At 40.8% G+C, this 23,431-nt stretch overlaps 1 protein-coding gene across 1 annotated transcript; it reads right to left on the bottom strand.

Moving 5' to 3' along the window:
- Nucleotides 1–4,456: 4,456 nt before the first annotated feature.
- On the bottom strand, nucleotides 4,457–14,351 carry CHRNA6 (cholinergic receptor nicotinic alpha 6 subunit). Its single transcript, XM_005423592.1, has 6 exons — nucleotides 14,096–14,351; nucleotides 11,664–11,803; nucleotides 10,478–10,522; nucleotides 8,742–8,851; nucleotides 7,616–8,600; nucleotides 4,457–4,675 (listed from the first exon to the last, which is right to left on the bottom strand). The coding sequence occupies exons 1-6, from the start codon at nucleotides 14,172–14,174 to the stop codon at nucleotides 4,553–4,555; spliced, it is 1,482 nt and encodes a 493-aa protein (XP_005423649.1). The 5' UTR covers nucleotides 14,175–14,351; the 3' UTR covers nucleotides 4,457–4,552.
- Nucleotides 14,352–23,431: the final 9,080 nt, after the last annotated feature.

The following is a 23,431-nucleotide window of genomic DNA, read 5'->3' on the forward strand; positions in this document are numbered from 1 at the left end:
CAAGATTATTAGTTAAATCGGAAATAGAAGGTGTTGCAGAATCATTATATTTAAAAGGCAGATCTGCCAGTTCAAATGCTACATTGTAAAAGAAGTTACAGTAGGAACACAAATCTGTACTCTACACAAATCTTTAATTGTGTTTCCAATTAAAAAACAGTGCAAGTGTCTACGGATTGTGTTATGCATGTGTCAGAACTGGCAATTGCGTAGCATGTGCATCAGAAAAAGTATAAATTCTTCTTAGATGGGATGTTCAAAGCCATGACTGTCTAGCCTCACCTTGCTGTAGGATCAGCTTGACGGGGCAGAACCTACCGCTGCCCACCTGCCACCAGCCTTTATGGCATGCACACTTTTCTCTCACCTCAGCCATCAGAAAGCTACAAGGTATTGCCCACTTTTCAGGATTATTTGCAATTTTGCTTGCTGCTCTGTAGTGTACCAGAAGGCTGACAAAGTGAGGATTTTTCCCCATGCTCCACATTTAGAAGCTATTATTCCTTCACCTGCTTGTTCACAAGTGGAAGATCACCTAAGCAAAGGTGACTGTGCTGTTTCATAAGGTGACAGTGATATTCCTGAAATGTTAGCTGGAGGGAAGCTGCAGACATCTCTTTTGGCAGATGAAAGTTTTGGTTGTTGCAGGAGTGGGGTTTCTCTTGAGAGCTATGGGGTGGGCTGGTCACCAGGAGGATACATTTTTAGATGTTGGCTTGTCCATGTTTCCTAGGCAACTTAGAATTTCACTCCTTTGATTAATTTATTGTGGGATCCTTTTGCATGATTAGAAACAGCTCTTAGAAGTGTTAAATAATTGAGATGTCACAGAAAACACCCAGGTGAAGCTCTTGAACAGTTTTTGCTGGGGCAGTGTTTTCCAACATGGCGTGCTTTAGAAAATCCCATTCAGAACTTGCAGATATTTTCAGGGTTAGCAAGGGATTTGGAGATCCAATTTTTGACAATTTACATATGTGTTAAAGTTTTAGCTAGCCTTGAAACTGTCTCTCTAGAGATGGAAGTTAGAAACTGTTAAAAATACATAGAGGTGTTCTTGTGCTTGGATTGTGCATGCACATCAGACCTCCATGAGTTAAGGTAATCCCATCATGTTGTGTCAATGCAGAAACTTATGTTCAATTGTGCAATTATTATTAATAAAGATGTATTTAGTAAATGATTCCTGGGGTGTCCATACATTGGGGTTTGCTGTTGATTTGTTGTCAACAAAGCTAGACTGTAGCACATTTTAAAAGTTTTGTCCCAAATGTATTCAAACAAAGGGGTTCTGAGGTTCTTGGAAAGTCCTTATCACTTTTTATCTCTCTCTGTGAGTTTGAGCAAGAAGCATTCAGATGTGGTTATTATATTGCTGGAATAAACTCATTTAGTTTGGGAAATACGGAGAGATATCTTTAGCATAGGATACTGCCATAAAACTTGACCATTAAAACTGTAAAACACATACACATTGACCATTCTATCAGTTGCTCCTCTCTTCTTCCATAAAGTGCATTTGTTCCCCTAGACAGTACTGTGAAATGTCTGTAGGAAAAGAGCCAGGAAGCTCTTCTTTCCAGTGTTTCCAGACTTCTGAGGTCCAGTAGTGATAGGTATTCCCAATGAGCACTGTGTCCAGGAGGCTGCCTGTTAGCCATGACAGATGACAACCTCCTCTCCTGGGAATCTGCCTCAGGTGTCCATCTGACAGATGGTCCTGTCTCCACCATGCAACACTTCGGTTGCCCACCCGCAGGCAGCACATGGCTCTGTCTCACACGTCTGTGTCTGATGCCAAGCTGCTTTTTCTGGTTTATGCTGGTGAAGATTAGCAGAGCTCATGTGTTGGAGGTGTATGAAAATTGCACAGGTGTGGCTTCTGGCCTTGAGTTTTCCAGGTGTTGTATCTGGTACTGCTACATCTGTAGTGTCACTACTCATTCCCTTGTGCTGCCTGATCCTGAGCTTCTCTAAATCTCTTTGCTGCTGGCCCACAAAAGCATTCAACATGTTCCCCACAAAGGTCTGCCACTAAATACACAACTAGGGAGACAGTCCTCCAGTTGGCCCTTCCCTCTGCTCTACCTACTCTGCTTGTGGATGACAATATTGCAAATGACAAGTCTTAACAAAAAAAACAGTAACCTTCTGCCTTAATACTGTCTCAACCTCTGCAGCCTCAGTTTCTGGGAACTGGTTTTCTGAGACATTGGCACTGCTTTTGGCACTCACACATATGACCCACTAACCAAAAGACAGATATGAAAAACTCTTCTGGGCCTTTTAGTGGAGGCAAACTGGAAGAATGGTCTCCCTTGGGAAGAGAATGTAAAGAGATGTTGAGCTGTTGTTTCTGTGCTTTTAAAATTAATTCATAGATGCCATCACTCCCAAGGAGAGGAGAATTCTTGCTGCTACGCTCATCACTGAGGCATATTAATAAGAGTTGTTGCTGATGTGATTTTGGAGCTGATGGGGTGAGAATAAACCTTTTCTGTGGCTGTGCACAATGTGTGATCCCAAGTCAACATCTGGCATGGCACCAGCCCTAGTTGTAACTTTTCTTGTTATTTCATTTAGAAGGTCCCCCAACCTTCAACAAGAGTTGGGCAAGCAAAACTGTCATTTTTGTGTGGGCTCTTCCATGTCTGCTTGCAGGGGTACACCTACTGCAGCCTCCTTCATGCTGATATGCTTCTTGTATCCCCCATCTCCCCTCCCAAGTACTTTCACAAAGCTGGCAGTGCTATATTAGGCTCCCAGTATTGAATGTGTCAAACATGGCTGAGAATTGCAAAAGATGGCTCCAAAAGTTACTAAGTTGGAGAAAGTAAGGGTAAATACTACACTAGAAAGAGACAGAAGATGACTTTGTAAATCAGGGATTTTGCTGAAGTCAGATTATTCACTGTGGGGTTGTAGTTGTCATGTTTAAGATACCAATGCAATGCACCTTCAGCCACAACGTTTTCATGGTTTGGATGGTCATAGAGTGTAACGGTGAATGCTGGCAGTCAGATGTCTTTTCTGTAGAAATGAAGTTTTTAGGTTCAGAATTCAGCTCTCCTCTTCAAATTTCCTTTCTTTTCCCTCACCTTCTTTCTGATTAAAGAGCCAGTAGTAGCATCTATAAACACATTTATAACAAGAAATCGAAAAAAAACCCCAAACCACAAATTCTTCAAGGTGTGTCTCAGGAGTGACATTTAATTGACAGGCTGACAAAATAAACCAAGCTTTTTCATACATCTGTCCATCAGTTGCTACATAATTGAACAACATTCAGGGAGATTACAGAAAATAATAGTTTTCTTGTACTCGTTCTTCTACAATCATGACTAGGTGAATTAAGACAGTTATATTCTTGTCATTCTGCCTTATCTCTAACATATACACTAATTCATTCCTATTCTCTTTATTATGAAACATCACAAAAGAGTAAAAGGCCAGCCAGTGACTTCAGAAATAGGGAGTCTTACTTTACAAGGATTGGTGATGTTCAGGGTGGAGACTGATGCATGGCAGACACTGAAAGCACTGCATTGACAGTGTACAGTTAAATTTAGAGGTTCTTGTAAGAGAGAAGGGCTTTGTATTCTTGGAGCCATTTGGTTTAATTGTAGTGGTGCCTTTTAAAGAGGAACCTTTCACCACAAAACTTACAGGAATATAAACAAATGAGGGACTTAAGGGTAAACCACCCACATTTTATAGAAACCACATCAGGAACACATCTACTAAGTGTTTCAGGAGGAAGCACACTAGGGTTGAGACCTGGCTACAAATAAGCAACCTCAGCCCCAAAGGACATGGCCCTAAATTTCAGGTTTGCACACACAGACAGACCCATGAGGAGTCAGGAAGCAGAACACTGCTGCACAGCTGTTTGAAACCGGGTGCTCAACTTTGCAGAGGATTCATGGTATCCATCCTTCTCCTGCTGGGATATGCATAATTTAGGTTGGTCTTGGGTTTTAAAAACACAAAACCTCAGATCAATCCAGTGCTGTCAAAACAATTCTGTCTATGACAACTATCTAGTCAGGAGCAAACCCTTCTCTGGGTTTATATCTGAGCCTGAGCAAGCAAGAGTTTTCAGAGCAGAACCTGTGGACTAAGACCGCTGTTAACCTGGTGAGATATGTGGCTTAGAAATCCTACTGAAGCTCATCAAGGTCTTGGTACTCACTATCAGGAAGTAAAGGGGACTTTGGTCCCCTTTTGGTCCCCTTACATGGAAAAGTAAGTGGCAGATCAAACTAATTTTAAAAGATTTTAGAAGCATGAAGTTTTCAAATGTGTATGCCTCACACGGTAACCACATTCTAACTTTAGGTCCATTTGTCTTCAAATATGATTAAATACTTAAGATCTGTCTGATTTCAAACATAAATGTAAACACATACTTTATTGTTCTGGGAGCTTCTGTAGCTGGGTGCTGACAAGGTGGTGAGCAGAGGCGTGATGTTAGAGGAGAGAAATAGAAGGGAAATTTCTATGAACTGAAAATGAAACAAGAGCAAAAGTGGATGAAAAGCAATGGATTGAATTATGTTTCTGCTATTAGTGGCTGGGGGAAAAGCCCTACAGTCCCAAACACACACAGGATTATAAATACCCAGAGAAATACTCTGTCTATCACCATAGCTACATATTTCCAATCATCTTCCACCTGCAAGAGAATAAAAAAAGAGAAGGATAAAATACATGTAATGTTACATATTATTGTGAGTTGACATTATGCAGTAGAAATGCCCTTTGTGCTTTTGCATGTAAGGAAGAACACACATGCAAGTCAGGAAGGTGCTTGTCATGCTTATAGTTGCTCAGTTTTCACATCTCTTCAGAAGGAGCTGATTTTCTAATGGTATTTTACCACTTTTGGCTGAGAACATACAACACTATGTGCTAGTCTGCTGAATTGTTCTAAATATTTGAGTCTGAGGGCAGCTCATCCATGGCTGTGATGCTGATATTAACAAACAGGACCTGATCATGTGGTGGGTGCAGAGTGGGATGGTTTAACAGCAGGCACAGCCACCACAGCTGCACATCACTAAACCCTGTGGAAGGATTTATCCTGACAGCCCACACAAGATGCAGTTTGCTATTCTGGTCTGATTTGAAACACTCTCTCGCCAATCAAGCCCCACTGATTTCAGGAAACTGGACACATGGACACATGGACTATGGCAAAGCAAGGGTTCCAGCAAACTGCAGTGTTGTGTGCTAAGCAGGACAGAACAGATTTTGCATGGCTGAGAGACAGATCTTAGAACTACATTCAATGAAGTTGCTGTCCTTTAAACTGTACCTTTGAACTTGTACTGCACAAGAAACACTGCATCAGAAGAACATTCACACATACAAACTAGTGACTAGTTAAGAGCTCTCTGCTGAGGGATCTTCCACTTGTTTTTCCAATTTTATTATATTTGCCTCCAAGAAAATACTGGCTTTAGGATTTTGATCATGTTGAGGGTGAAGAATACAGCAGCAGGTATTGGAGAGTATAAGTAAAATTTAAGTAGGGTAAGTTTGAAGTTGTAGACTCTGATAATGGCAATTCAGTCTGGGTGAGAAACAGATAAATAAGGTAAGACTTTTCAAGTTTGTATTTACTTTAATCCTATCCAACCTCCCAGGGCTACTGAGAGGACAGCTATGATAGTTACTAGTATTGGGTTGAGTGATAGGGATGTTATGAAAAAGAAGTTGGCCATGATAGTAATATGACCATGAATAGAAACAGGCTGGTAGTCAGGGAAGAACCTTGGAGGACTTCTAAAAATCAGACATGGAAGCTGCACTTTGCATGAAAGAGCACTCAGAAAGAACTCCAACAGCTATAAATGTTTCTGCAATTTTTAAAGGGCTTTGATTTATTTAGGACTAGTACATAACACCATCCATTTGTATATCTGGCTGAAGCAGAAGCAGCCTCCAGAATAATTTTTTCTCGCTGCTTGCCTGAGAACAAATTCTGATTTTTCCCTGAAAAGGGGATTTTTTGTAAATGAAAAATTATGCTTCCCATCTCTAGTATGTTCTGAAAGGTAAGATACAAAGCTGCTCATGAACACACTGGACTAAGAATAAAATTCCATGTCGCAGGAGAGATTTGCAAAATGGAAATCAGTGAAACTAGCAAAAGAAGATTTCCCGTGAGCTGTATAATTAAGACAGTAAGTTATTTGGGTGACTGCATGGAAAACTTCTTTTTGGGAGACCATCAGAGAAAGTAGCTGAATCACTACATGGATATGTTTTGTGCAGCTGGTGTGATAATGAAAGCAGGGCTGAAATGTGTGAGTTAAGCAAAGCACTAAGGCCATAGATACTAAGCAGGGCTCAGCTCAGTCCCCATCCTCCTCTATGGTAAAAGATTCCTGTCTTTTACTTCAGGCTGGCATGTGCTACATTCTCGCTCTATGAATTCAGTCACTGGTTTAACTCTACTCCTTTATTCAAAAATTTATAGATTTTGCTTTCAGATGAAACTTCTTCTGTGGGGCATAAAGAAGAAGGGGAATAAAGGTGATCTTTAGGTTTTACTGAAGTTGTATGAATTTCAACAAAATATTCTGATAGGAATAATGCATATCAACATTTCCCTTATAAAGTTGTGATTTTCCATATAAATACAGCAGCACTTAGCTTTAAAACGGATTTTACCATCATAGAGTATCTAAAAAAATTCAAAACCAAAAGCAAAAATTCCATGACAGATCAAAGATATATGTTGCATTAGTTTCTAAACAATTTTATAAACATCTTGAAGTGTCAGAGAATTTGTGCTCCTTATGAGTTCCTGGTGTCAGAAAATCCTTTTGCAGCTTCTTTTAGTTTGTGTTTACACAGGAGGATATGACCCCAGAATCCCTTAAATTCCAATGTGCACCATTTTCTATGATAGTAATCCCAAATAAGAAAAAAATTCATGACCTCAAACAAACAACCCATTATATGGTCTTCTTCCCCAGCAGTTTGTACTACTGTTTCTGTACCTTTAGGATTTCCTTTTTAGACCATGTCCCGCCTTTGTGGACTCCTTTGACCTTCAGGACTCACTCCAAAAGGACTCTAGAAATCAATTTCCTAAACAGGCCAAAGTCGAGCTGCTGGAGATCCAGTTCTGCTGGCACCCCTCACAACTAAACCCCAAACTGAAAACTCTATCATTCTGTGGTTGCTGTGCCCATGGCCTCCAACTGTCACATTTCCCACTAGTCCTTCTCTGTTCACAAACAATGAGTCCAGTGAGGCACCTTCCCTGGTTGGCTTGCTTCCTGTGTCAGGAAATTATCTTCCACACACTTCAGGAACCTCTTAGATTGATTCTTCTCTGCTGTGTTACCCTTTCAGCAGCTTCCTGGCAAGCAGAAGTCCCTCAGGAAAACAAGGGCTGGTGATCATGATACTTATTCTAGCCTCCTGTAGAATACATCATCTGCCTGTTCATCCTGCCTAGGTGGTCTGTAACAGACGCCTACCAGGACAAGTGCCCTGCTGACCTAGCCCCTGATCTTTACACACAGGCACTCCACCTTGTCATCACCATTGATTTCAATACAAACAAAACCAGCCCTAAAGGGATGGTTACCTCCCTTACCTCTTTGGTTTCATTTTGAGATCTCATGTTCTCTGCGATGAACTGGACGTTGCTGATGACATCCTTCACCTCTGGAGAGTACTCCATGTGCTCTGTCATCCATCTCAGAGACTGATGGCTCAGCTGTCTTTCGGTGGTACGGAGTTCAGTTGCCTGATCACAGCGACTGCACCGCTGCTCCTTGTGCAATTTGGTGTCTTTGTGTTTGCTGTGCTTTGACTTGCCCAACTTACTGTCTGATACTTTCTTGGTTTTTCTGGAGGTGTTTTTTTTCTGCTGTTCTAGTGGCCTCTGCATCAACAGGACTTTGGGGAGCAGGTGAAGAAAGACAGTTTTTACCCATTTGGGCATTGTGTGTGTCATTGGAGTCCTGTAATGTATATTGAGGACAAATACTGTGATGACAATTGACAGAGTCACAAATATCATTGTGAAGAGTAAATATTCACCAACTAGGGGAATTACTAAAGAGGTGGATGGGATTGTTTCTGTGATCACCAGTAAAAATACAGTCAAAGAAAGAAGCACTGAGATGCAAAGATTAACTTTCTCACCACAGTCAGATGGCAGGTAAAAAACTAACACAGTCAAGAATGAGATGAAAAGACAGGGAATGATCAGATTTATGGTGTAGAACATTGGCAACCTTCGAATATAAAAAGAATATGTTATGTCTGTGTAGATCTCTTCACAGCAGTTATATTTGATATCATGTTTGTAGCCAGAAGCATCAACTATTTCCCATTCACTATTTTCCCAAAAGTCATTCATATCTACTTTGGATCCAATGATCAGAAGATCAATTTTGGCTTTGTCATAGGTCCACGAGCCAAATTTCAGTGAACAGTTCTGATGATCAAATGGGAAAAAAGTAATATCCATAGGACAGGAGCTTTTAAAAATAGCTGGTGGGGTCCAGGTGATCATTCCATCATAGCGAAGGAGGGCTTTGGTCTTGCCTTCAACTTGAAAATCTCCCACAGCACTGGAAAGACAAATGAGGCAAAACAAAAAAAAATACCTTGAAAATAAAATGTAATGGGTGTTTTTATAGGAGCTGCAAGGGCATATTTTTGAGAGAAAGATTCAAATGAATCAATAAAATGGGTAAAATGAATTATCATACTTATTATACAAGACAATATCTGGTTTCCAAATTTTATCTGCTGGTACCCGAACAAATTCAATGCCATCATATTGTCTGGGATCCCATCGCAGTTTGTAGTCATTCCAAATCTGAAAGAAGAATGGACAAGGATTATAAAACTTTAAATTATCAACAAATATCTGTTTCTCAGATCTTCCTGTAAAATCACAGACTGTAATGAAGTGTAGCATGTGGAGAAGGGGACAAAGGTCCAAAAGACAGGAAGACCTGGAGAAACACTGGACATGTGTGAATACTGCTCTTTTGATTGCTACTCTCTTCTCTGTGATGGGATGGGGTGCCAATTGCTATGAACTGCTGCCATGCTGAGATCGCTCCTCTGTTGTGTGACATCAGTAGAGAGCCTTGTCTGTGAAATGTTACCTCCCCACTACCAAGAGAAAATAGGGACCTTGCTGCAGCACCCCACAGGTGAGAGGAGGACAGCACCAGAGGAGACCAGCACCCCCACGTTTGGCTCATCTGCCCCTGAACAGGCAGCTGCTGCCAGAAGACAGTATTGATTCCACAGGAGTACTGACATATGAGGTCAGAGCAGCAAGGGATGCGCAGCAGCTCTCCTGCATTGCTGCCTAGTGCCCTATCATGGGGCCATGCTCCATGGTCTCTCACCTATTTCTTTTACAGAAAACTCTGTGTGGACCACAACCAGTGCCTGAAAACAATGGTGCAAGTTAGCTATATTTTCTCAGCAGTTTAGGTCCCCTAAGAATCCTTATCTGTTGTGGTGTGATGTCATAGCCTGTCTCACTTATGCTGGTTCCTTCCCCAGGTATGCCAATCACCTCTCCCTTTCCCTCCCCTTGCCCCCTGCTGACTGCTGTCCATCAATCTTGGCATTCCAGAAAGGGCATCATCTGACTGGCAAAGTTCAAAAGATGCCTCTCAGCCCTGGGGGACATTGGGCCATCCTGGTGTCATTTGTCCCCTGAGACTCCCCTCCCCTTACCTGGTTGGTGGGATCCCTACCCCTTCCCTCCCCCTCTCCCTGGGGTTAAAAGACACAGCAACCACATGGTTCCCCGGTTCTGTTGGAGCTGTTGCTGCATTCAGAGGCCTGTGTGCCAGAAATAAAGCTCTGGATCGAAACCCTCCATCAGAACCTGACTCCTTTCCTTCACCTCGCCTAAAGCCACTCCGCCAGAGGTAAACCTGAGCTCCCACATGCCTGGACTTGTCCCGAGTGCCCAGCTGCAATATCCAGCCAGCCAAAGGTGTCTCTGAGATGAAACCACCACAGCTGCCGCCCTTGGTCAAGCAGCAAGGGCCAGACGAGCCCAGGCACGTTCCATCCGGCTATATTGGTATTATTTCCAATACTTATCTATGTAAAAATACTCAAAGCTATCAGGAACAATGGAAGCATGTTCCTTTTTCTAATAAATATTTTGATGGGGATGACCTAGAGTGGCATATTTAATCACTCTTTAAGGAGTACATCCAGCTTGATTTTCCAGAAGAAAACCAATCATCATGAAGTTGGAGAAGAATATATCCCACAGGAAAGAAAGAAGATGTAACTTCTAGGTAAAAAGAATGAAGAAATTACTTTTTCAATTGTGGAGATTCTCCTTATTAATTTTTTAAAATCCTTGTTACAAAACAAAAACTTAGTGTATAGATGTGAGTTACAAGTAACACACATTTAATCATTTCGATGCAAAATGCATGAGAAATGCAACAGAGTCACTTACATGTCTTAGCCACAAATTTGTTTCCATAATCTGATTGACTTCATCCTATAAAGAAACACAGGCATAAACAGTTTTAGTATTCGGAGATGGCCAAAACCTTAGCCCATAAAACTGGAAAATAGAATCTCACATTAACTGATAGCAGATTTTTTCTAGCATCTTTCAAGAGGTTTACACATTGTACACTGTTGTGTGCAACCCTACTGAAAAATGAATAAAACTTTCCTGAAAAATCATGCTCCATAAATATCAGGTATACAGAAAACTGCACTGTTTTGCCAGACATTTGAGTATCTGGAGACATACAACCTAGAATTGCTCTGACCTGTACCAAAAGGATGAGGTTCTTCTTGTGGCTGTGTATTTTGTTGGATTCAGTGTTTAAAAAACTCTGATTACACAGTACAGAATTGGTTGAGATTCAAGGAAAATGACATTTGTATCACAGTGTTTTGAATTTCTATGCAAACCTCTAGAGCAGATGCACTTGACCAGCACTAAATTAGGTAGCTGCCATACAGAGACCTTCTTTTTGTAGTCACTTATTGTGATTGCCAATCAGTCACAAATCAGACAGGTGATGTTTTGTTTCTTCCACATTGGCTCTGTCCTGCCCGGTATGTTTGCCCCACACCCATTTGCATTCCAAACCATACAACATTCATCCCCACCTCCATGCTTTGAAACATCACTCTTCCACTTTCCACACTTTTCCCTTACACCATTTTGAAACACATAGATTGAAAAAAATGAGAAGATTTTTCCCCTCAGGACTACTGGGAAATGACAGTAGCCCCAAAGGAGAATTGGTCACATGCTACACACAACGTGGACACACTAGGTGTCTCTAGAGTGGGCTAGCCCTGTGAAGAGGGCTAGCCTGGGCTTGAACATTAGTGCTTCTGCCCTAGGCTCTGGAGGCTGCTACCTGAAGCAGAGGGGTTTGATTCTATAGAAGTAAGGAAATGAATCTGTGTCATTCGAACCACTTCTTCAAGCAACTGGAACAACTCATTTGACTGAAAGAACAGCAAAGGTTTCAGCACGTGCACGTAGACACACATGAAATGAAAGCAAGGAGAGTTGTAGGTGTGTTCAGCCATCACAATTACATCTCCTGCTTCAGCGATTTGCATGTGTTTACAACCATCCCCAAAGCTCAGCAGTATTGTGTAGTGAGTCTTACCACATTTGTAAGCTGGGTGATGGCCAATTCAAAATACACCGTGACAGGATCAGACACATTTTCTACCGGCCTAATGAACTGGTTGTACTGGGAGAAGAGTTTGTGAAATAACCGTTCCTCTGATTCGCAGGCTGTGGTATCTGTATTGGTAAAGACAAAGAACAGCTAAGCCAGAGAGAAGAAAAAGGGGGAAGAAGGTGCTGGATAACATAATAGTCTGTGCTATATTTCTGGACCTTGTGCTTGTGACCATGTTTAAAGCCACCAGAGCACAGAGAGGAGAGGTTGCCAGTATGGTGTCAGTTGAAAGCATCCTCCTGCAGAATGCTGGCTACTCCTTGTTTCCTCAAATAGTAAGGTAATGGCTTCAGTGGTTTTGTCTCCTAAGCTGGATTTGGCCTATGAGCCTCCATTTGGCCCACCTTGGTATCACATCAAAGTAAGGTGGTGTGAAATATAGGAAGTAGAAATGTGACAGATTTAATCTTTGTGAATCTTCCCGGTAAAACAGGGTGTTCATGAAAAGCATACCTACTTAGAAAGTAAAAGCTTAAGGCTGCAACTACTGTATCAAAATCTCGATCAGGTGATTAGATGACTACAATGATGCCTCCTAATCTTAAACATTATGACTGAATTTTATCCTCACAATTGATATTTCCACTCTTTAGATAGCACAATTTTCTTTGCAGAAAGTTCATTTATTAAGTTCTAAGAACAAGAAAAAAGTGGGAATACTAACATTTCTTATAGAATAGCATGCATCTGTGTAATACAGAACTGTTCTTTGGGAACAAGCAGATCACATCTGTAAACCCTCATTAATGAAGAACAGACCAGATGGCTTAGAAGAAGCAAGGTATGTGACAGGCACTGAGCTGACTCACTGCAGAGTTAAGAAGAATGCTCCTAACCTGTTACACATAGTCTAAACCTGAAACAGTTATTTTCACAGTGTAAAAGGCTATACACTTTGATTTCTAAAGGAAACTATTAAATTTTATTGGCTCTGGCAACAACAGCTCAGAAGAACAATTTTCGTGAAAAACTTTGCTATTACAATACATTACTGTAATTCAGCACCTAAAATAAAAACATTTTATAAACTCAAGTTTAGAATTTCTGTCTCATGCTGTGCACAGCTGTGCTATCAAAGCTATATGATGATCTCAAAGATATTACTGATACAACTGTGGAAAAAATTGTTTTCAGACTCATTGTCATAAGTTTTTTGCATTAGTCCCAGATTGCACTAGAACACATCAGACAAGTAACCATGATAAGCCTTTATGATTGCAAATATTAAACATAGAAGGAGTTTGTACCAGGCAGCACAGTCTCTGGCACATAAATTTGCAATTTACATATCCTTCAAGGGCCTGTGGATGTGCAGATGTCCTGCAGGGAGACACCTGGTCTCAGTATGCTGCACTTTCATGATTAGACTGTCCTTCCCCTGTTCTTGAAAAAGAGATTTCACCTCTAAGGTGATACAAAGCATCCTGAAATTGCAGGGGATTATCATACTGCAAGATGAAATGCTGCCTACTGGTCACTTACATGTATGGAAAGAAAATTCTAGTAAAAATTTGAAAACTTGATATTTTATTTCATCCTTTCCACATCATTCAGAGAAGACACATGAATATGTCATGAGTTTGGATTCTTTTATATCATGTATTGTTTCATTCAAAAAAGAACTAAAATTTTTCTTTTCAGATTTCATCATAACCACCCATAGCGCTGTGATTAGAAGTACACTACTGTGGGAACATGAAGTCTCATGACTAAAGTAAATGCATCTAAAATCATGTTTCATTTGAAATTTTCCCACTGGCTTCTTAATAGATACATGCTTTAAAATAAAGTAATGAAACCAGACAAATATTTAGGTTTTATCCCATGGTGCTGCTTTAAAACAGTTTCTTATGCCTTGCTAAGACAAGCAGTATATTTAATACACATCTTGGTCATCGCAGAAGTGAGAGTTTCAAAATAAATGTGTCCTAAATGCAAAAAATCGTGCTAAACTCCATGAGAGTTGTGAACAGAAATGACTGCAGCATATTTAAAACACAGATCACAAACAATAGTGAACAACAACAGTTAAAGTTCTCACTTTTGAAAGTGTGAGTACTGAGCATGCACATCCATAGCCTGCATTATTTAAGCCTTTGCAAATTCAAGCATCAAATGAAACTACTAGGAGCCCTAATCCATTTCCACTGTTTTCTAGAAATAGTTCTTCCATTAGTTCCCAAACACAAATGAAGAGTTTTACATTGGAAAACTAGTATTGCTTTAGCTCTTTTCAAATACAGATTTCAGTTGGAAATACCTGGTGGAAGCTTTACATTGAATTAATTCAAGAAAACAGAAGCAGAGACAGTAACTAGAAAATATTCTAGAAACTGGTATCAAAGAGAGCCTACCTTTAATCAAGGATGTGAACACGAATGCCCACACACAGAAAGCAGGGCAACACCAGCACAGCCGCGTCTTAGGATGCATTGCTAGCAGCAGAACAGAGCTTCCTTTTGAGAACAGAGGCTTGGGGGAAGGAACAAGAGGCAAGAAGACATATAACCCTCCTGGTGGTAAGTAGGCAGTAGAAGGATGGATTTCTGTTTTGCATCTGCAGCAAACTCAGCAGCCTGCAGAGCAGAGCAAAGCCTTGCAGAGTTGCTTTCACTACCACTAGGCAAGGAGAGCTTATGCTGTGCAGAGCGAAGGGAGTCAGGCAGCATCCTATCAGGTGACTTCACATTTCCAGCCACCCGCACCCCTGCCTCGGAGAATGTGCAAGAGTGCAGGAGAGAGAGGGAAGGCAAGACACAGGACAGCCATCATGGACCAGGGGGAGCATTCACTCAGCCCCGCACCAAAGGGTTAAGAATTCTCATTGTGCTGAAGCAGCTGCTTTATAGCTATTGCCCAATGATCCCTTGAATGAGTCCGTCACAATATGCAGAGGTGAAACAGCTTCAGTTTCTTAGCTGAGGACTGATTCTTCGGGTGATAGAAATGGATGTTACATGGTTTTAACATGTCTACCAGAAGCTATACGAACCCTGAAATACTCACAGCATCAAGTGAAAGAATTGTTTGACAGTATTCTCAGTGAATAAATCCAAGGCAAGTAGACTTATTATTGCCATCTGACAGGAGCAACTAAGCATGCTAAGTTCATTCCTGACAGTCCAGTCAGCTTACAACATCAATTCTTCTAACTTTTTTTTCCTTGTGTGTGCAGCCTCCTGTGCCAGTATGCTAGTGTGAAAACAGAGGAGCAGAATTAAGAAAAAACCCACCAGGTGCTGTTACAGGCCAAGTTCTCTGCAACAGAGTGCTACTCTTAATCACAGAAGTTAAAAAAAAAACTGATTTCACACTCCTGGGTGAAAGGCACCACAGGTTACTTGGTGCCATCCAGCCTCCCAGAAAGCAGCTCAGACAGGGAATCTCCTTTATGTGTGCTCAATCCAGCATGATCAAGTCCGAGTGACTGGATGAATGATTTGATCAAAACAGAAATGCTGCTGCATTTTCAGGCACTTACATTGCTGTATAAGTGTAGAGAGAAGAAAAAAAAAAGCCAGAAAATAAAAAAAAGATGCCCTTCATACTAAAAAATATAGAGGCCAAGCTGCAGTACAGAATAAGAAAGTAGTTTGTCATTTATACAAATTGTTAAGTAGATAGAAAGGAAGAGGATTGTCTGGAAGAAAAAGACTTAGGAATGAGTTGACTGAATAAAGAAGATCCCTGAAGTGGACCCACGTGGATCCCTGAAGTGGCCTGCCCATGACAAGGTTTGAGGGATGAAAAAGAAAATCTTTAAAGATTACAGGCACAGCCTTACTCCAGAGCTCATTCGAGAGAGGGAGCCTTCTGCAGAGAGATGAGAAAGCAAAAAACCAAAACTATGAGTGTTTGGAAGTCTGTGAGTAATTTGCCCTCTCAAAAGGACCAGTGTAAGTGTAGATCACAAGGCATGGCTATGAGGCATCTTTAAACTCAAGTTACTTATAAATTCTCCTTGCAAATAATTTTAAGATGAAAAAGTGGATTTCAGCATGGTGATTTGTCTTTTAAGTTTCCATCTTGCAAACATTTTCCTAGGAAAAAAGTAAAAACTACAAAAAATTTCTACTTTATGCCAAATTTTCCCAAGTTGCAATGTTTATTAGAATGGTGTTAATAGTCCAGGTTCATAAACTTGCAGTTTCCTCACCTTACCAAATGAAGTTCATAGTTTTTTCTTGAATTGATGTGCCTGTGGTGCACTGTGGCTAACAGAAATACACAGCCATGTGGCATCACAGGATGCCTGTGGCTGGCTGTAGTCATGGCATATGGACTCCTGTTAAAGTCCAGTGCTTCTAGAAGGATGACATATGGTAAGATAGATACCATTTGAAAACAAATTCACCCCAACTTAAAATGTTTAGACATTTTCAAACTTTTTGCTCTTTCCAAAAATGTAACAGGCCAGGGAATCAGGTGGGAGAAGTTAACAGATCAGCACATACATGTCTGCAGACTGAATAGTCTTCAGAGGTGAGGGTAATGAGTGTGCTTCCCCTCCAGAGAGAAGGAGAGCAGTGCAAGGCCAGCCGGCAAAGATGATCCCTGCTGCCACACCTGAGGGAAAGAACTGCTTTGTTAGGGGGAGCAAGGGACTGGGGAAGCAGGCTGAATTTGGAGGCAATACCAGTCATTCAGGGAGCAGATGCCAGGGGGGATTGTGTTGCTGAGACCCTTCTGGAGTGGGTGCTGCCTTTGGGAAAGACTGAAGAGGAAGGCAAAGTTCAAACTGAGCCATGAGAAGAGGCCGATGAGGCATCCAGATGGAGAATGCAGAGAGACCAGCTGATGCACTGCTTCAGCACAAGGATGCCAGCTGGAAGCAGAGCAAAAAGTTGTGAATCATTGCTGCTTGGGAAGGTACCTAATTTAATCTAACATGAACTGGCCAAAAGAGGCGTCAAAATGCCAAGCTCAAACAGAAAGCATATATTGACAAGCTTTCATTTTTCTTTTGCCCTCTAGGTGTGGAAGAAGAGGCTGATTTAGTCCTTGCACATGTACTTTTACCCCTAAGCATGTATTCACTCAGAAAAAAAATATCTCTGGTTTCTTCAGTTATGGTGGTTCAGGAAAAAGAGGGCAAGCAGCTTGCAGGGATGCACAAAATCTGCACAAAAAGGTTTCTAGGACCTAGATGCACTTCTTAACTGGAACTTGATATTGTAAAAGCTGCATGGTATTGACAGTGAAAAAACGAACAATGAGAAGACCCATTTGCAGGGTTGCCTATGCACCCAGGAGCTGAAGGCATGCTCCCTGGTCCTATTTGCAATCCTAATGACAGATCCATTTGGAGTCAGGCTCAGATTTGAATGGCTGATTTCCTCCTCTAGAGCCAAGCAGTCCTTTGTTGGAGAGCTGTATCTGAGTTGTTTGTGAAGATTTGACAATGCAATGGATTAACCTGCAATGGGACAGTTACAAACAGCTCTGCGACAAAAGTGTTTTCCATCATGAGATACTCATGTCCTGATCATCTGCTGAGAAGCCCCTGCATCCAGTGGAGAAATCCACAGTCTGTCAACTCTTTCCTAACTACCACCAGCCAAATTTGTACTAGGGTACAAACAGTACAGCCTAGTTTGTACTAGGGGCACTTTTCACCCTTTGCTGCTCTGGAAGCACTGTGGGGATCTGAGCCACTTCTCACTGGCTTCTTGCTCAGGTCTACCTATACATTTGCTTATGATACCTCCCCTGAAACAGCTGAGTGGGATCTCAGTACCATTTAATGTTATGTCTACTCTGCTACTTACTGCTTTCACAAGCAGACAGATACTAGGGACTCAACCAACTCATCTAGGGTTTGGTCCTCTTTGCATATTCACACACAGTGCTTCCTTGGGCACGGGACACCTACTGCTAGTAAAAAGAGATGCCAGCTGAAGGAAACTGTAATGGAATAATGAAAGAATCAGTCAAGTCCTGCCATCTGACTGACAGTTCTGTAATCAGCCTTGGATATCTTGTGCATTAGCTAAATTAAGGTAAACAGGGAACTCACTAAAGCTCACAGAGGGGAGATTTCTGAGAAAGGGAGGTACTTAAATTGAGCAGGCAATTGAAGGACAATCTCTAAAGGCTGGAACATGAAGCTTCTGAGGTTCTGAGTGATGAAGGAATTGTTTAGCTTGAAAAGTTTATATGGACTAGTGGTTTTTCCATGTCGGTACTGCATGGGCAATTCATCAGCATGTGAACACTGATATTTTACCTTAAAATGCTCTGTTCTGATTTGTGGCATTAGGATACCATGAAGAGGTATTTCCAGATCTTTTAAGGCAGTTGACTAGAGAAATAAAGCAGACTTTCAACCATTCAAGGCTTTGCAGACATTAGGCAGGGAGGCAGAGGCCACTGTGACAACCCTCTGAGGAAAGTATTTGATCTCAGCAAGCACTGGGCTCAAAGTAGGACTCCCCATGAGACATTTTTCACAAGTACTTGGGCAAAAAGGGTCACAAAGATTTACACCTGCTGGAGGGAGAACCAGAATTCAATTCTTTTGTGTTGTCAGAGTTATCCTTCACTAATAAGCGTACATCTGTTACTAAGGCAGAGAAAATCATTGCTCTCTCTGTTCTCCCATTTGACATCACTCAGACACTTTCTCAGCTGTTTTTCTTGGTTACTCCTGCTCTGTTTCTGAAATGCATTCTCCCAGCCCTATCCCTTCTACCCCACTTCAACAGACAATTGATTGTCTGATGGGCTCTTGGTCTGTGTTCAACTCTCGCCTCCCTCACACAGTATAATTTCTTACAGCTTCCTATAGAAGCAATACTGACAGCAGTTGTACCTGCCTTATATGTGACAACTCTAGTCTCATAGAGCTAAAAGATTACTATTAATCTGTGTAAGCCCTGTGTGCTGTTGGGATCCACTGTTTTGTTTCAACTTCTAGTATTACTACAAAAATCAATAATAAAGTATTTATCAGAAGAATATTAGGAATCCAACTTTCACTGCCTTGTTGGAAGTCATTCGACTGTCACAGAAGCCCTTCCAGGACACTAACCTCTGCTAAAGTGTTAGTACAGTCCAGTTTGCCAAGTGTCACACCCTGAGCAATATGTTCACACCCCCTGCAGCAAGGCCTGGATCTCACCCATGTGTAAGTCCTGCCCTTTGGCTTCTCTCATGCTCTAGAACCTCATATGCCAACAGTGTTTGCTCTCTGATCCACCAGACACTGACCAGTGGCTTCCAGTGTGAAGGAGATGTGAAGCATGAGTGAAGATGGAGTTCAATGACTACTGTATGCAGAATAATGTGCTCATGCTTCAGGCATGATCTTTTATACTAAAGCCTTTTTTTTTTTTGGTTAGTCAAATTTTAAATAAAGTGTGGGAAGAGGCCTTGAAGCTTGCATTGATTAGGGTATTTCCACAAATTTAGCACAGGATTTCTCCAGTTCAGTAGCTTGCTTTGTGATAAAGTCCTTTCTTAATTTTTCTTTTGTATTGAAAAGATTGAACCACAGCACCTCTATGAGTCTGCCCTTGCTGCCCCAGCTATGAACTGGGCAGTCAGTAAGTCAGGCAGTCAATATGCACTGAGTAGCCAAGCACACGAATGGGGATGCCTGTTCTCATGATCCTGTCCACTAAGGAGTTGCAGTAACCAGAGTACAGCACAAAGATCCAAGCTAAAGTGTCACTGATGGACTGATGGCAACATCCCCAAAGCACCTTCCACTGTACTAACAGCATCACTTTTTTTTTACCTTCACTGACCTTCAGCTTGGACCAATTTTCTTGTAACTTGATGGAGATTATATATATATAGGCTGATAAAATCTGATCCATTTCAAGGAACTAAAAATCAAACCAATCACCTCTGTTCAGCTTTTTAAGAATTCTCTACTAAAGCAACAGTTCATGGGAGTAGGTTTTGAATATGTAATATATATGTTTCTACACTTCCCTTATGTAAATACCTTTCTTTGCTGCAAGCATACTTTGACTCTTATAGGGAGGGTGCATTGGATATTTCTGTACCCTCTTTTGAGCTCCTCACCAGGGATGCCATTTCTCCCCAATCCCAAAATGGAAATCACAAAATGTTTTGATGCAACTCTAAAGAGCTATAACAGAGAGAGGCCAGCAGAAATCTCTAGCTTTATGCACACAGTTGCGATAGTTATTAGAAATAACATGCAAACCACACAAGTTTGAATAGGATCTTGTGGAAGCAACCAAATTCTATACTGACATATGCATTGCCTCCAGGGATGCTAGTACAGCCAACATTTTATTTCTGAGAAATTTAGCATTTCTGAAGTAGGGAAAAAACCAAATCAAGCAGAAGTGTAAATGAGAATGCTCAAAGGGATGCTATGATGTAACTTCCTGAAAATGTTGGATTCAGTGACTGTGGGTAGGGGTCTCCTCATGTCTTTTCCCTGTAGTAAGGATAACGGATATAGAAGCAATATTATTAGGGAAAATACAATAGCAATGAGTGTGATGAGTGGAAAGGGTAGGGGTCTTTAACAAAAGGGCCAGATTGAGCTAGTGAATGATGGGAATATGAATGCAATAAAGAGTTCCAGACTGAATGTCTGAAATCACCTAGCCTCAAAGAGATTAAGATGCAAATGCCCAATTTTAGACCTCACAAATTCATGAAATAATAGATCATTGGAAAAAGCAAGTAACTCAAGCACCATGTGAACAGAGCACATCTAACAGTGCTCTTGTTGATCCAGCAATTCATGGTTGTGGTCATATGCTGGCTGAACAACTACTCTGAGGCTGTGGTACAGTGTATTTCACCCAGTGAGATTTGTGGGTGTGCTCCAAAGAAATAACAAAATTCATGGAGAACTTGGTGGTTGGGGAAAGAAAAAAAAAAAGGAGATGTGGGGTGGAAAGAATCTTTAAATTAATCAGTGGAAAAAAATCCCCAGCAATTGAAAAATAAGAACAAAGTTGGCATTAGGGAAATGGGCTACTCAATGAGCTGGAGGAGTGATGGAATCTTATTTTTTGTGTATGCATTTTTTCCCTCCAAACTTCCAGTATCTCAACAGCCATGACCACTCCTCTTGATCACTTTTAGATCCCTGAGGGGTACAAAGCATCATATGTAGAAGCTAGGTAGGAGCTACGTGTATGTATGGTGTTTAGTGAACTACCATATACGTGCTGACTAAGCATGTAACTTCTCCCAAATGAGATATGTAGTCTGTCTGTTGTTTCTTCAGATGGGAAAAATCTCATTTGAGTTGTTCCCTTAATGCAGTTTCTGATTCACAACAAATTTACAAAAACTTAATTTTCTTTAAAATTCATTAAACATTTCTTTTTGGAAGGGTCAGTAAGTAGACAGAAAAATGTGTGATGAAAAAATATTGTTTGAGCAGGAAGTAGGAGTGAAATAAAGAACAGTTTTTTTCTTGCTTCAACCATTAGCAACATATATAGAAAACAAAACCATCAGATGGGAAATAAATTAAGTACCTGTCCTATTTTTCCTTCAAAATCTGGAGTAGAAAGAACATTAGCTTGAAGATGAAGGATAAATCTTCTCATACAAGGTTTATCTCCTGGATTATTTGAGCCCAAACATATCCAAGTGCAGCAGAAATAACAGATGTTTGACTGCATGGTGATGAACACTGCATCCATTTATATAATTAAATGTCAGATTCTACCTGGGATAAAAACCTCAGAAACACACCATGTCTAGACCAGGCAACTTGACATTCCTCTGGCACTAATCTTCTGTCAGAGGACAGAACTTAGGAAAAGCTAGGTAAGGGAAAAGGTTTTATCAGGTCGGATAATGATGCAAACCCCTTTACTTAGCTGATGCTGGAGGAATGGACAAAAGCCTTAGCAATGTTCTGGTAATGTGAAAGTTGAGCTCAGAGCAAGCACCCCATCCAATTAAAAAAAAAAAAAGGCAATTTGAGAGAACTTGTAAATATATGAGATAAATAATCCATGTCTGTAGGAACCCTGCCATTCACTTCTCAGATTTCCCCTGTAATGAAACTAATCAATGTCCCTTTGAAAATATCTATGGTACCTTGGCCTGAAATCTGAAACACTTTCCCAGGTGATGAAAAAGTTGAAGGACACAGCTTCTACACATATCAAAAAGAGGTTGGCGAGCTTTGTTTGAAAGTCCTCAAGACTTCAGTCCTTACTCCTCATTTTTGGAAATGATTTATTAATGTTTCTCTTAAAAATTCTTCATGTTCTAGTCTCCAACATTTCCCAGGATACTACAACATTTTATGGACACTGCAAAGATGTTTGCACATGGCAAAAAGGGCTCGATATGTTCAAGACATACTCAAAATTTTGTCTGGGAACTTGCCTTATTAAATGCAAATGAATGGAAAAAAATCTGAACTGGAGCTGGAAGTTTAAGTAATCCTGGTTATTTCAGAGTCTGTGAGATGCTTTTATTCTTAGTGTTCTGTAGATTTTGAAGAAACAGTCTTGTTTGGGACTATCTGTGCTTGGTTTTGTGAGCAATGTCCATCCCTTGCGATAGGTGAGAATGTCACTCTTACTAACTTAGCTTATTCCATTTTTGCTACTAAAGACCATATCACCACTCTGGAACAACAAAAGTAGTAGTAAAAATGTTTCTGTCTGAGAGAATCCAGTATTTCCCTCTCTGCCTGTTTTCCCAACCCATCACTAAAGGTTTCTGGAGTTCCTTAATGCCAGTGGGAAATGAGGATGCAGTCATGTAATGCATAGGCAGTCGAATTTCAGTGTCAAAAAGATTTACTTTGCAAGAGCTCTGCACAAACACACTGACAGGCAGACAATGTTCAGAGGTGTCAATTTCTAAACTGGCACAGGAGGCAAGGCATGGAGGAAAAGGAGGCGCTCCGTGGTCACATGAACAACTGGAACAGCCAAAGCACTGAGCAATCAAGGGAGTCAGCAAAAATTGAATATGAAAATGTGGGCTTCAATGCATTAACCACTAAGAGATACTTTCTGGAAAATGAGACATATTCACAACCATAATTTCATCTGAAAATAAGCCTCTTTTTTCTCTTTTTCATCAGACTTCACTGGAAATTTGACAGGAGGAGCCCTTGTGACAAAAATTATAGACACAAGTTCTTGAAAAATTTTAGAGGAAAATCAACAACAGAAACAGGCAGGAACTTAGTCAGACCTCAACAGTCCTGTTAAGATTCCATGCAGAACTGAGAAATTGTGTAAATGTTTTTCTATAGATTCCATGAAAACCAGTCAAAACATAAAGACTTAGAGCAGCAATGATGTCCTTAACATGCAATAAAGCACATTAAGTGTGTTTGGATTTCCCACCAGGTGAGACTTGTGTCAGTATTATTCACAGAGGACATTCTTCCACTCCAGAAAGAACTGGTGCAAGTGTCTGAAGAATTTTGATCTCTTTGAAAGAGAAACTTGTTGTCTCAGCGCTAAAACTAAGTCTGCACTGTGCCATACAACTTGCACTCAGATTGTGCTGACATGCTAAGTAGTGCTGTTTTAAATAGCCCAAAGCTATTAACCTGAGCCATTCCTAGAGTTTATCAAAAAATCATGCAGATTCTCAGATGAAATTTTAACTTCCTTTTAGGCGAATTGCAAAAAATGAACTAAAGGAACATTTTGCCAAACCTAAACTTCCGTACCAGAGCTCCTGGCAAGGGGAAGCACGCTATGACTGCAGTG

Source organism: Geospiza fortis, unplaced genomic scaffold (assembly GCF_000277835.1).
Source record: "Geospiza fortis unplaced genomic scaffold, GeoFor_1.0 scaffold167, whole genome shotgun sequence".
NCBI lineage: Eukaryota > Metazoa > Chordata > Aves > Passeriformes > Thraupidae > Geospiza > Geospiza fortis.

Coding starts and splice junctions, on each gene's coding strand:
- CHRNA6 (XM_005423592.1), bottom strand. CDS start 14,174: ATGCATCCTAAGACGCGGCTGTGCTGGTGTTGCCCTGCTTTCTGTGTG. Junction 11,804..14,095: donor GTTCACATCCTTGATTAAAG/GTAGGCTCTCTT, acceptor TTACCAATACAG/ATACCACAGCCTGCGAATCA. Junction 8,852..10,477: donor CAAATTTGTGGCTAAGACAT/GTAAGTGACTCT, acceptor TTCTTCTTTCAG/ATTTGGAATGACTACAAACT.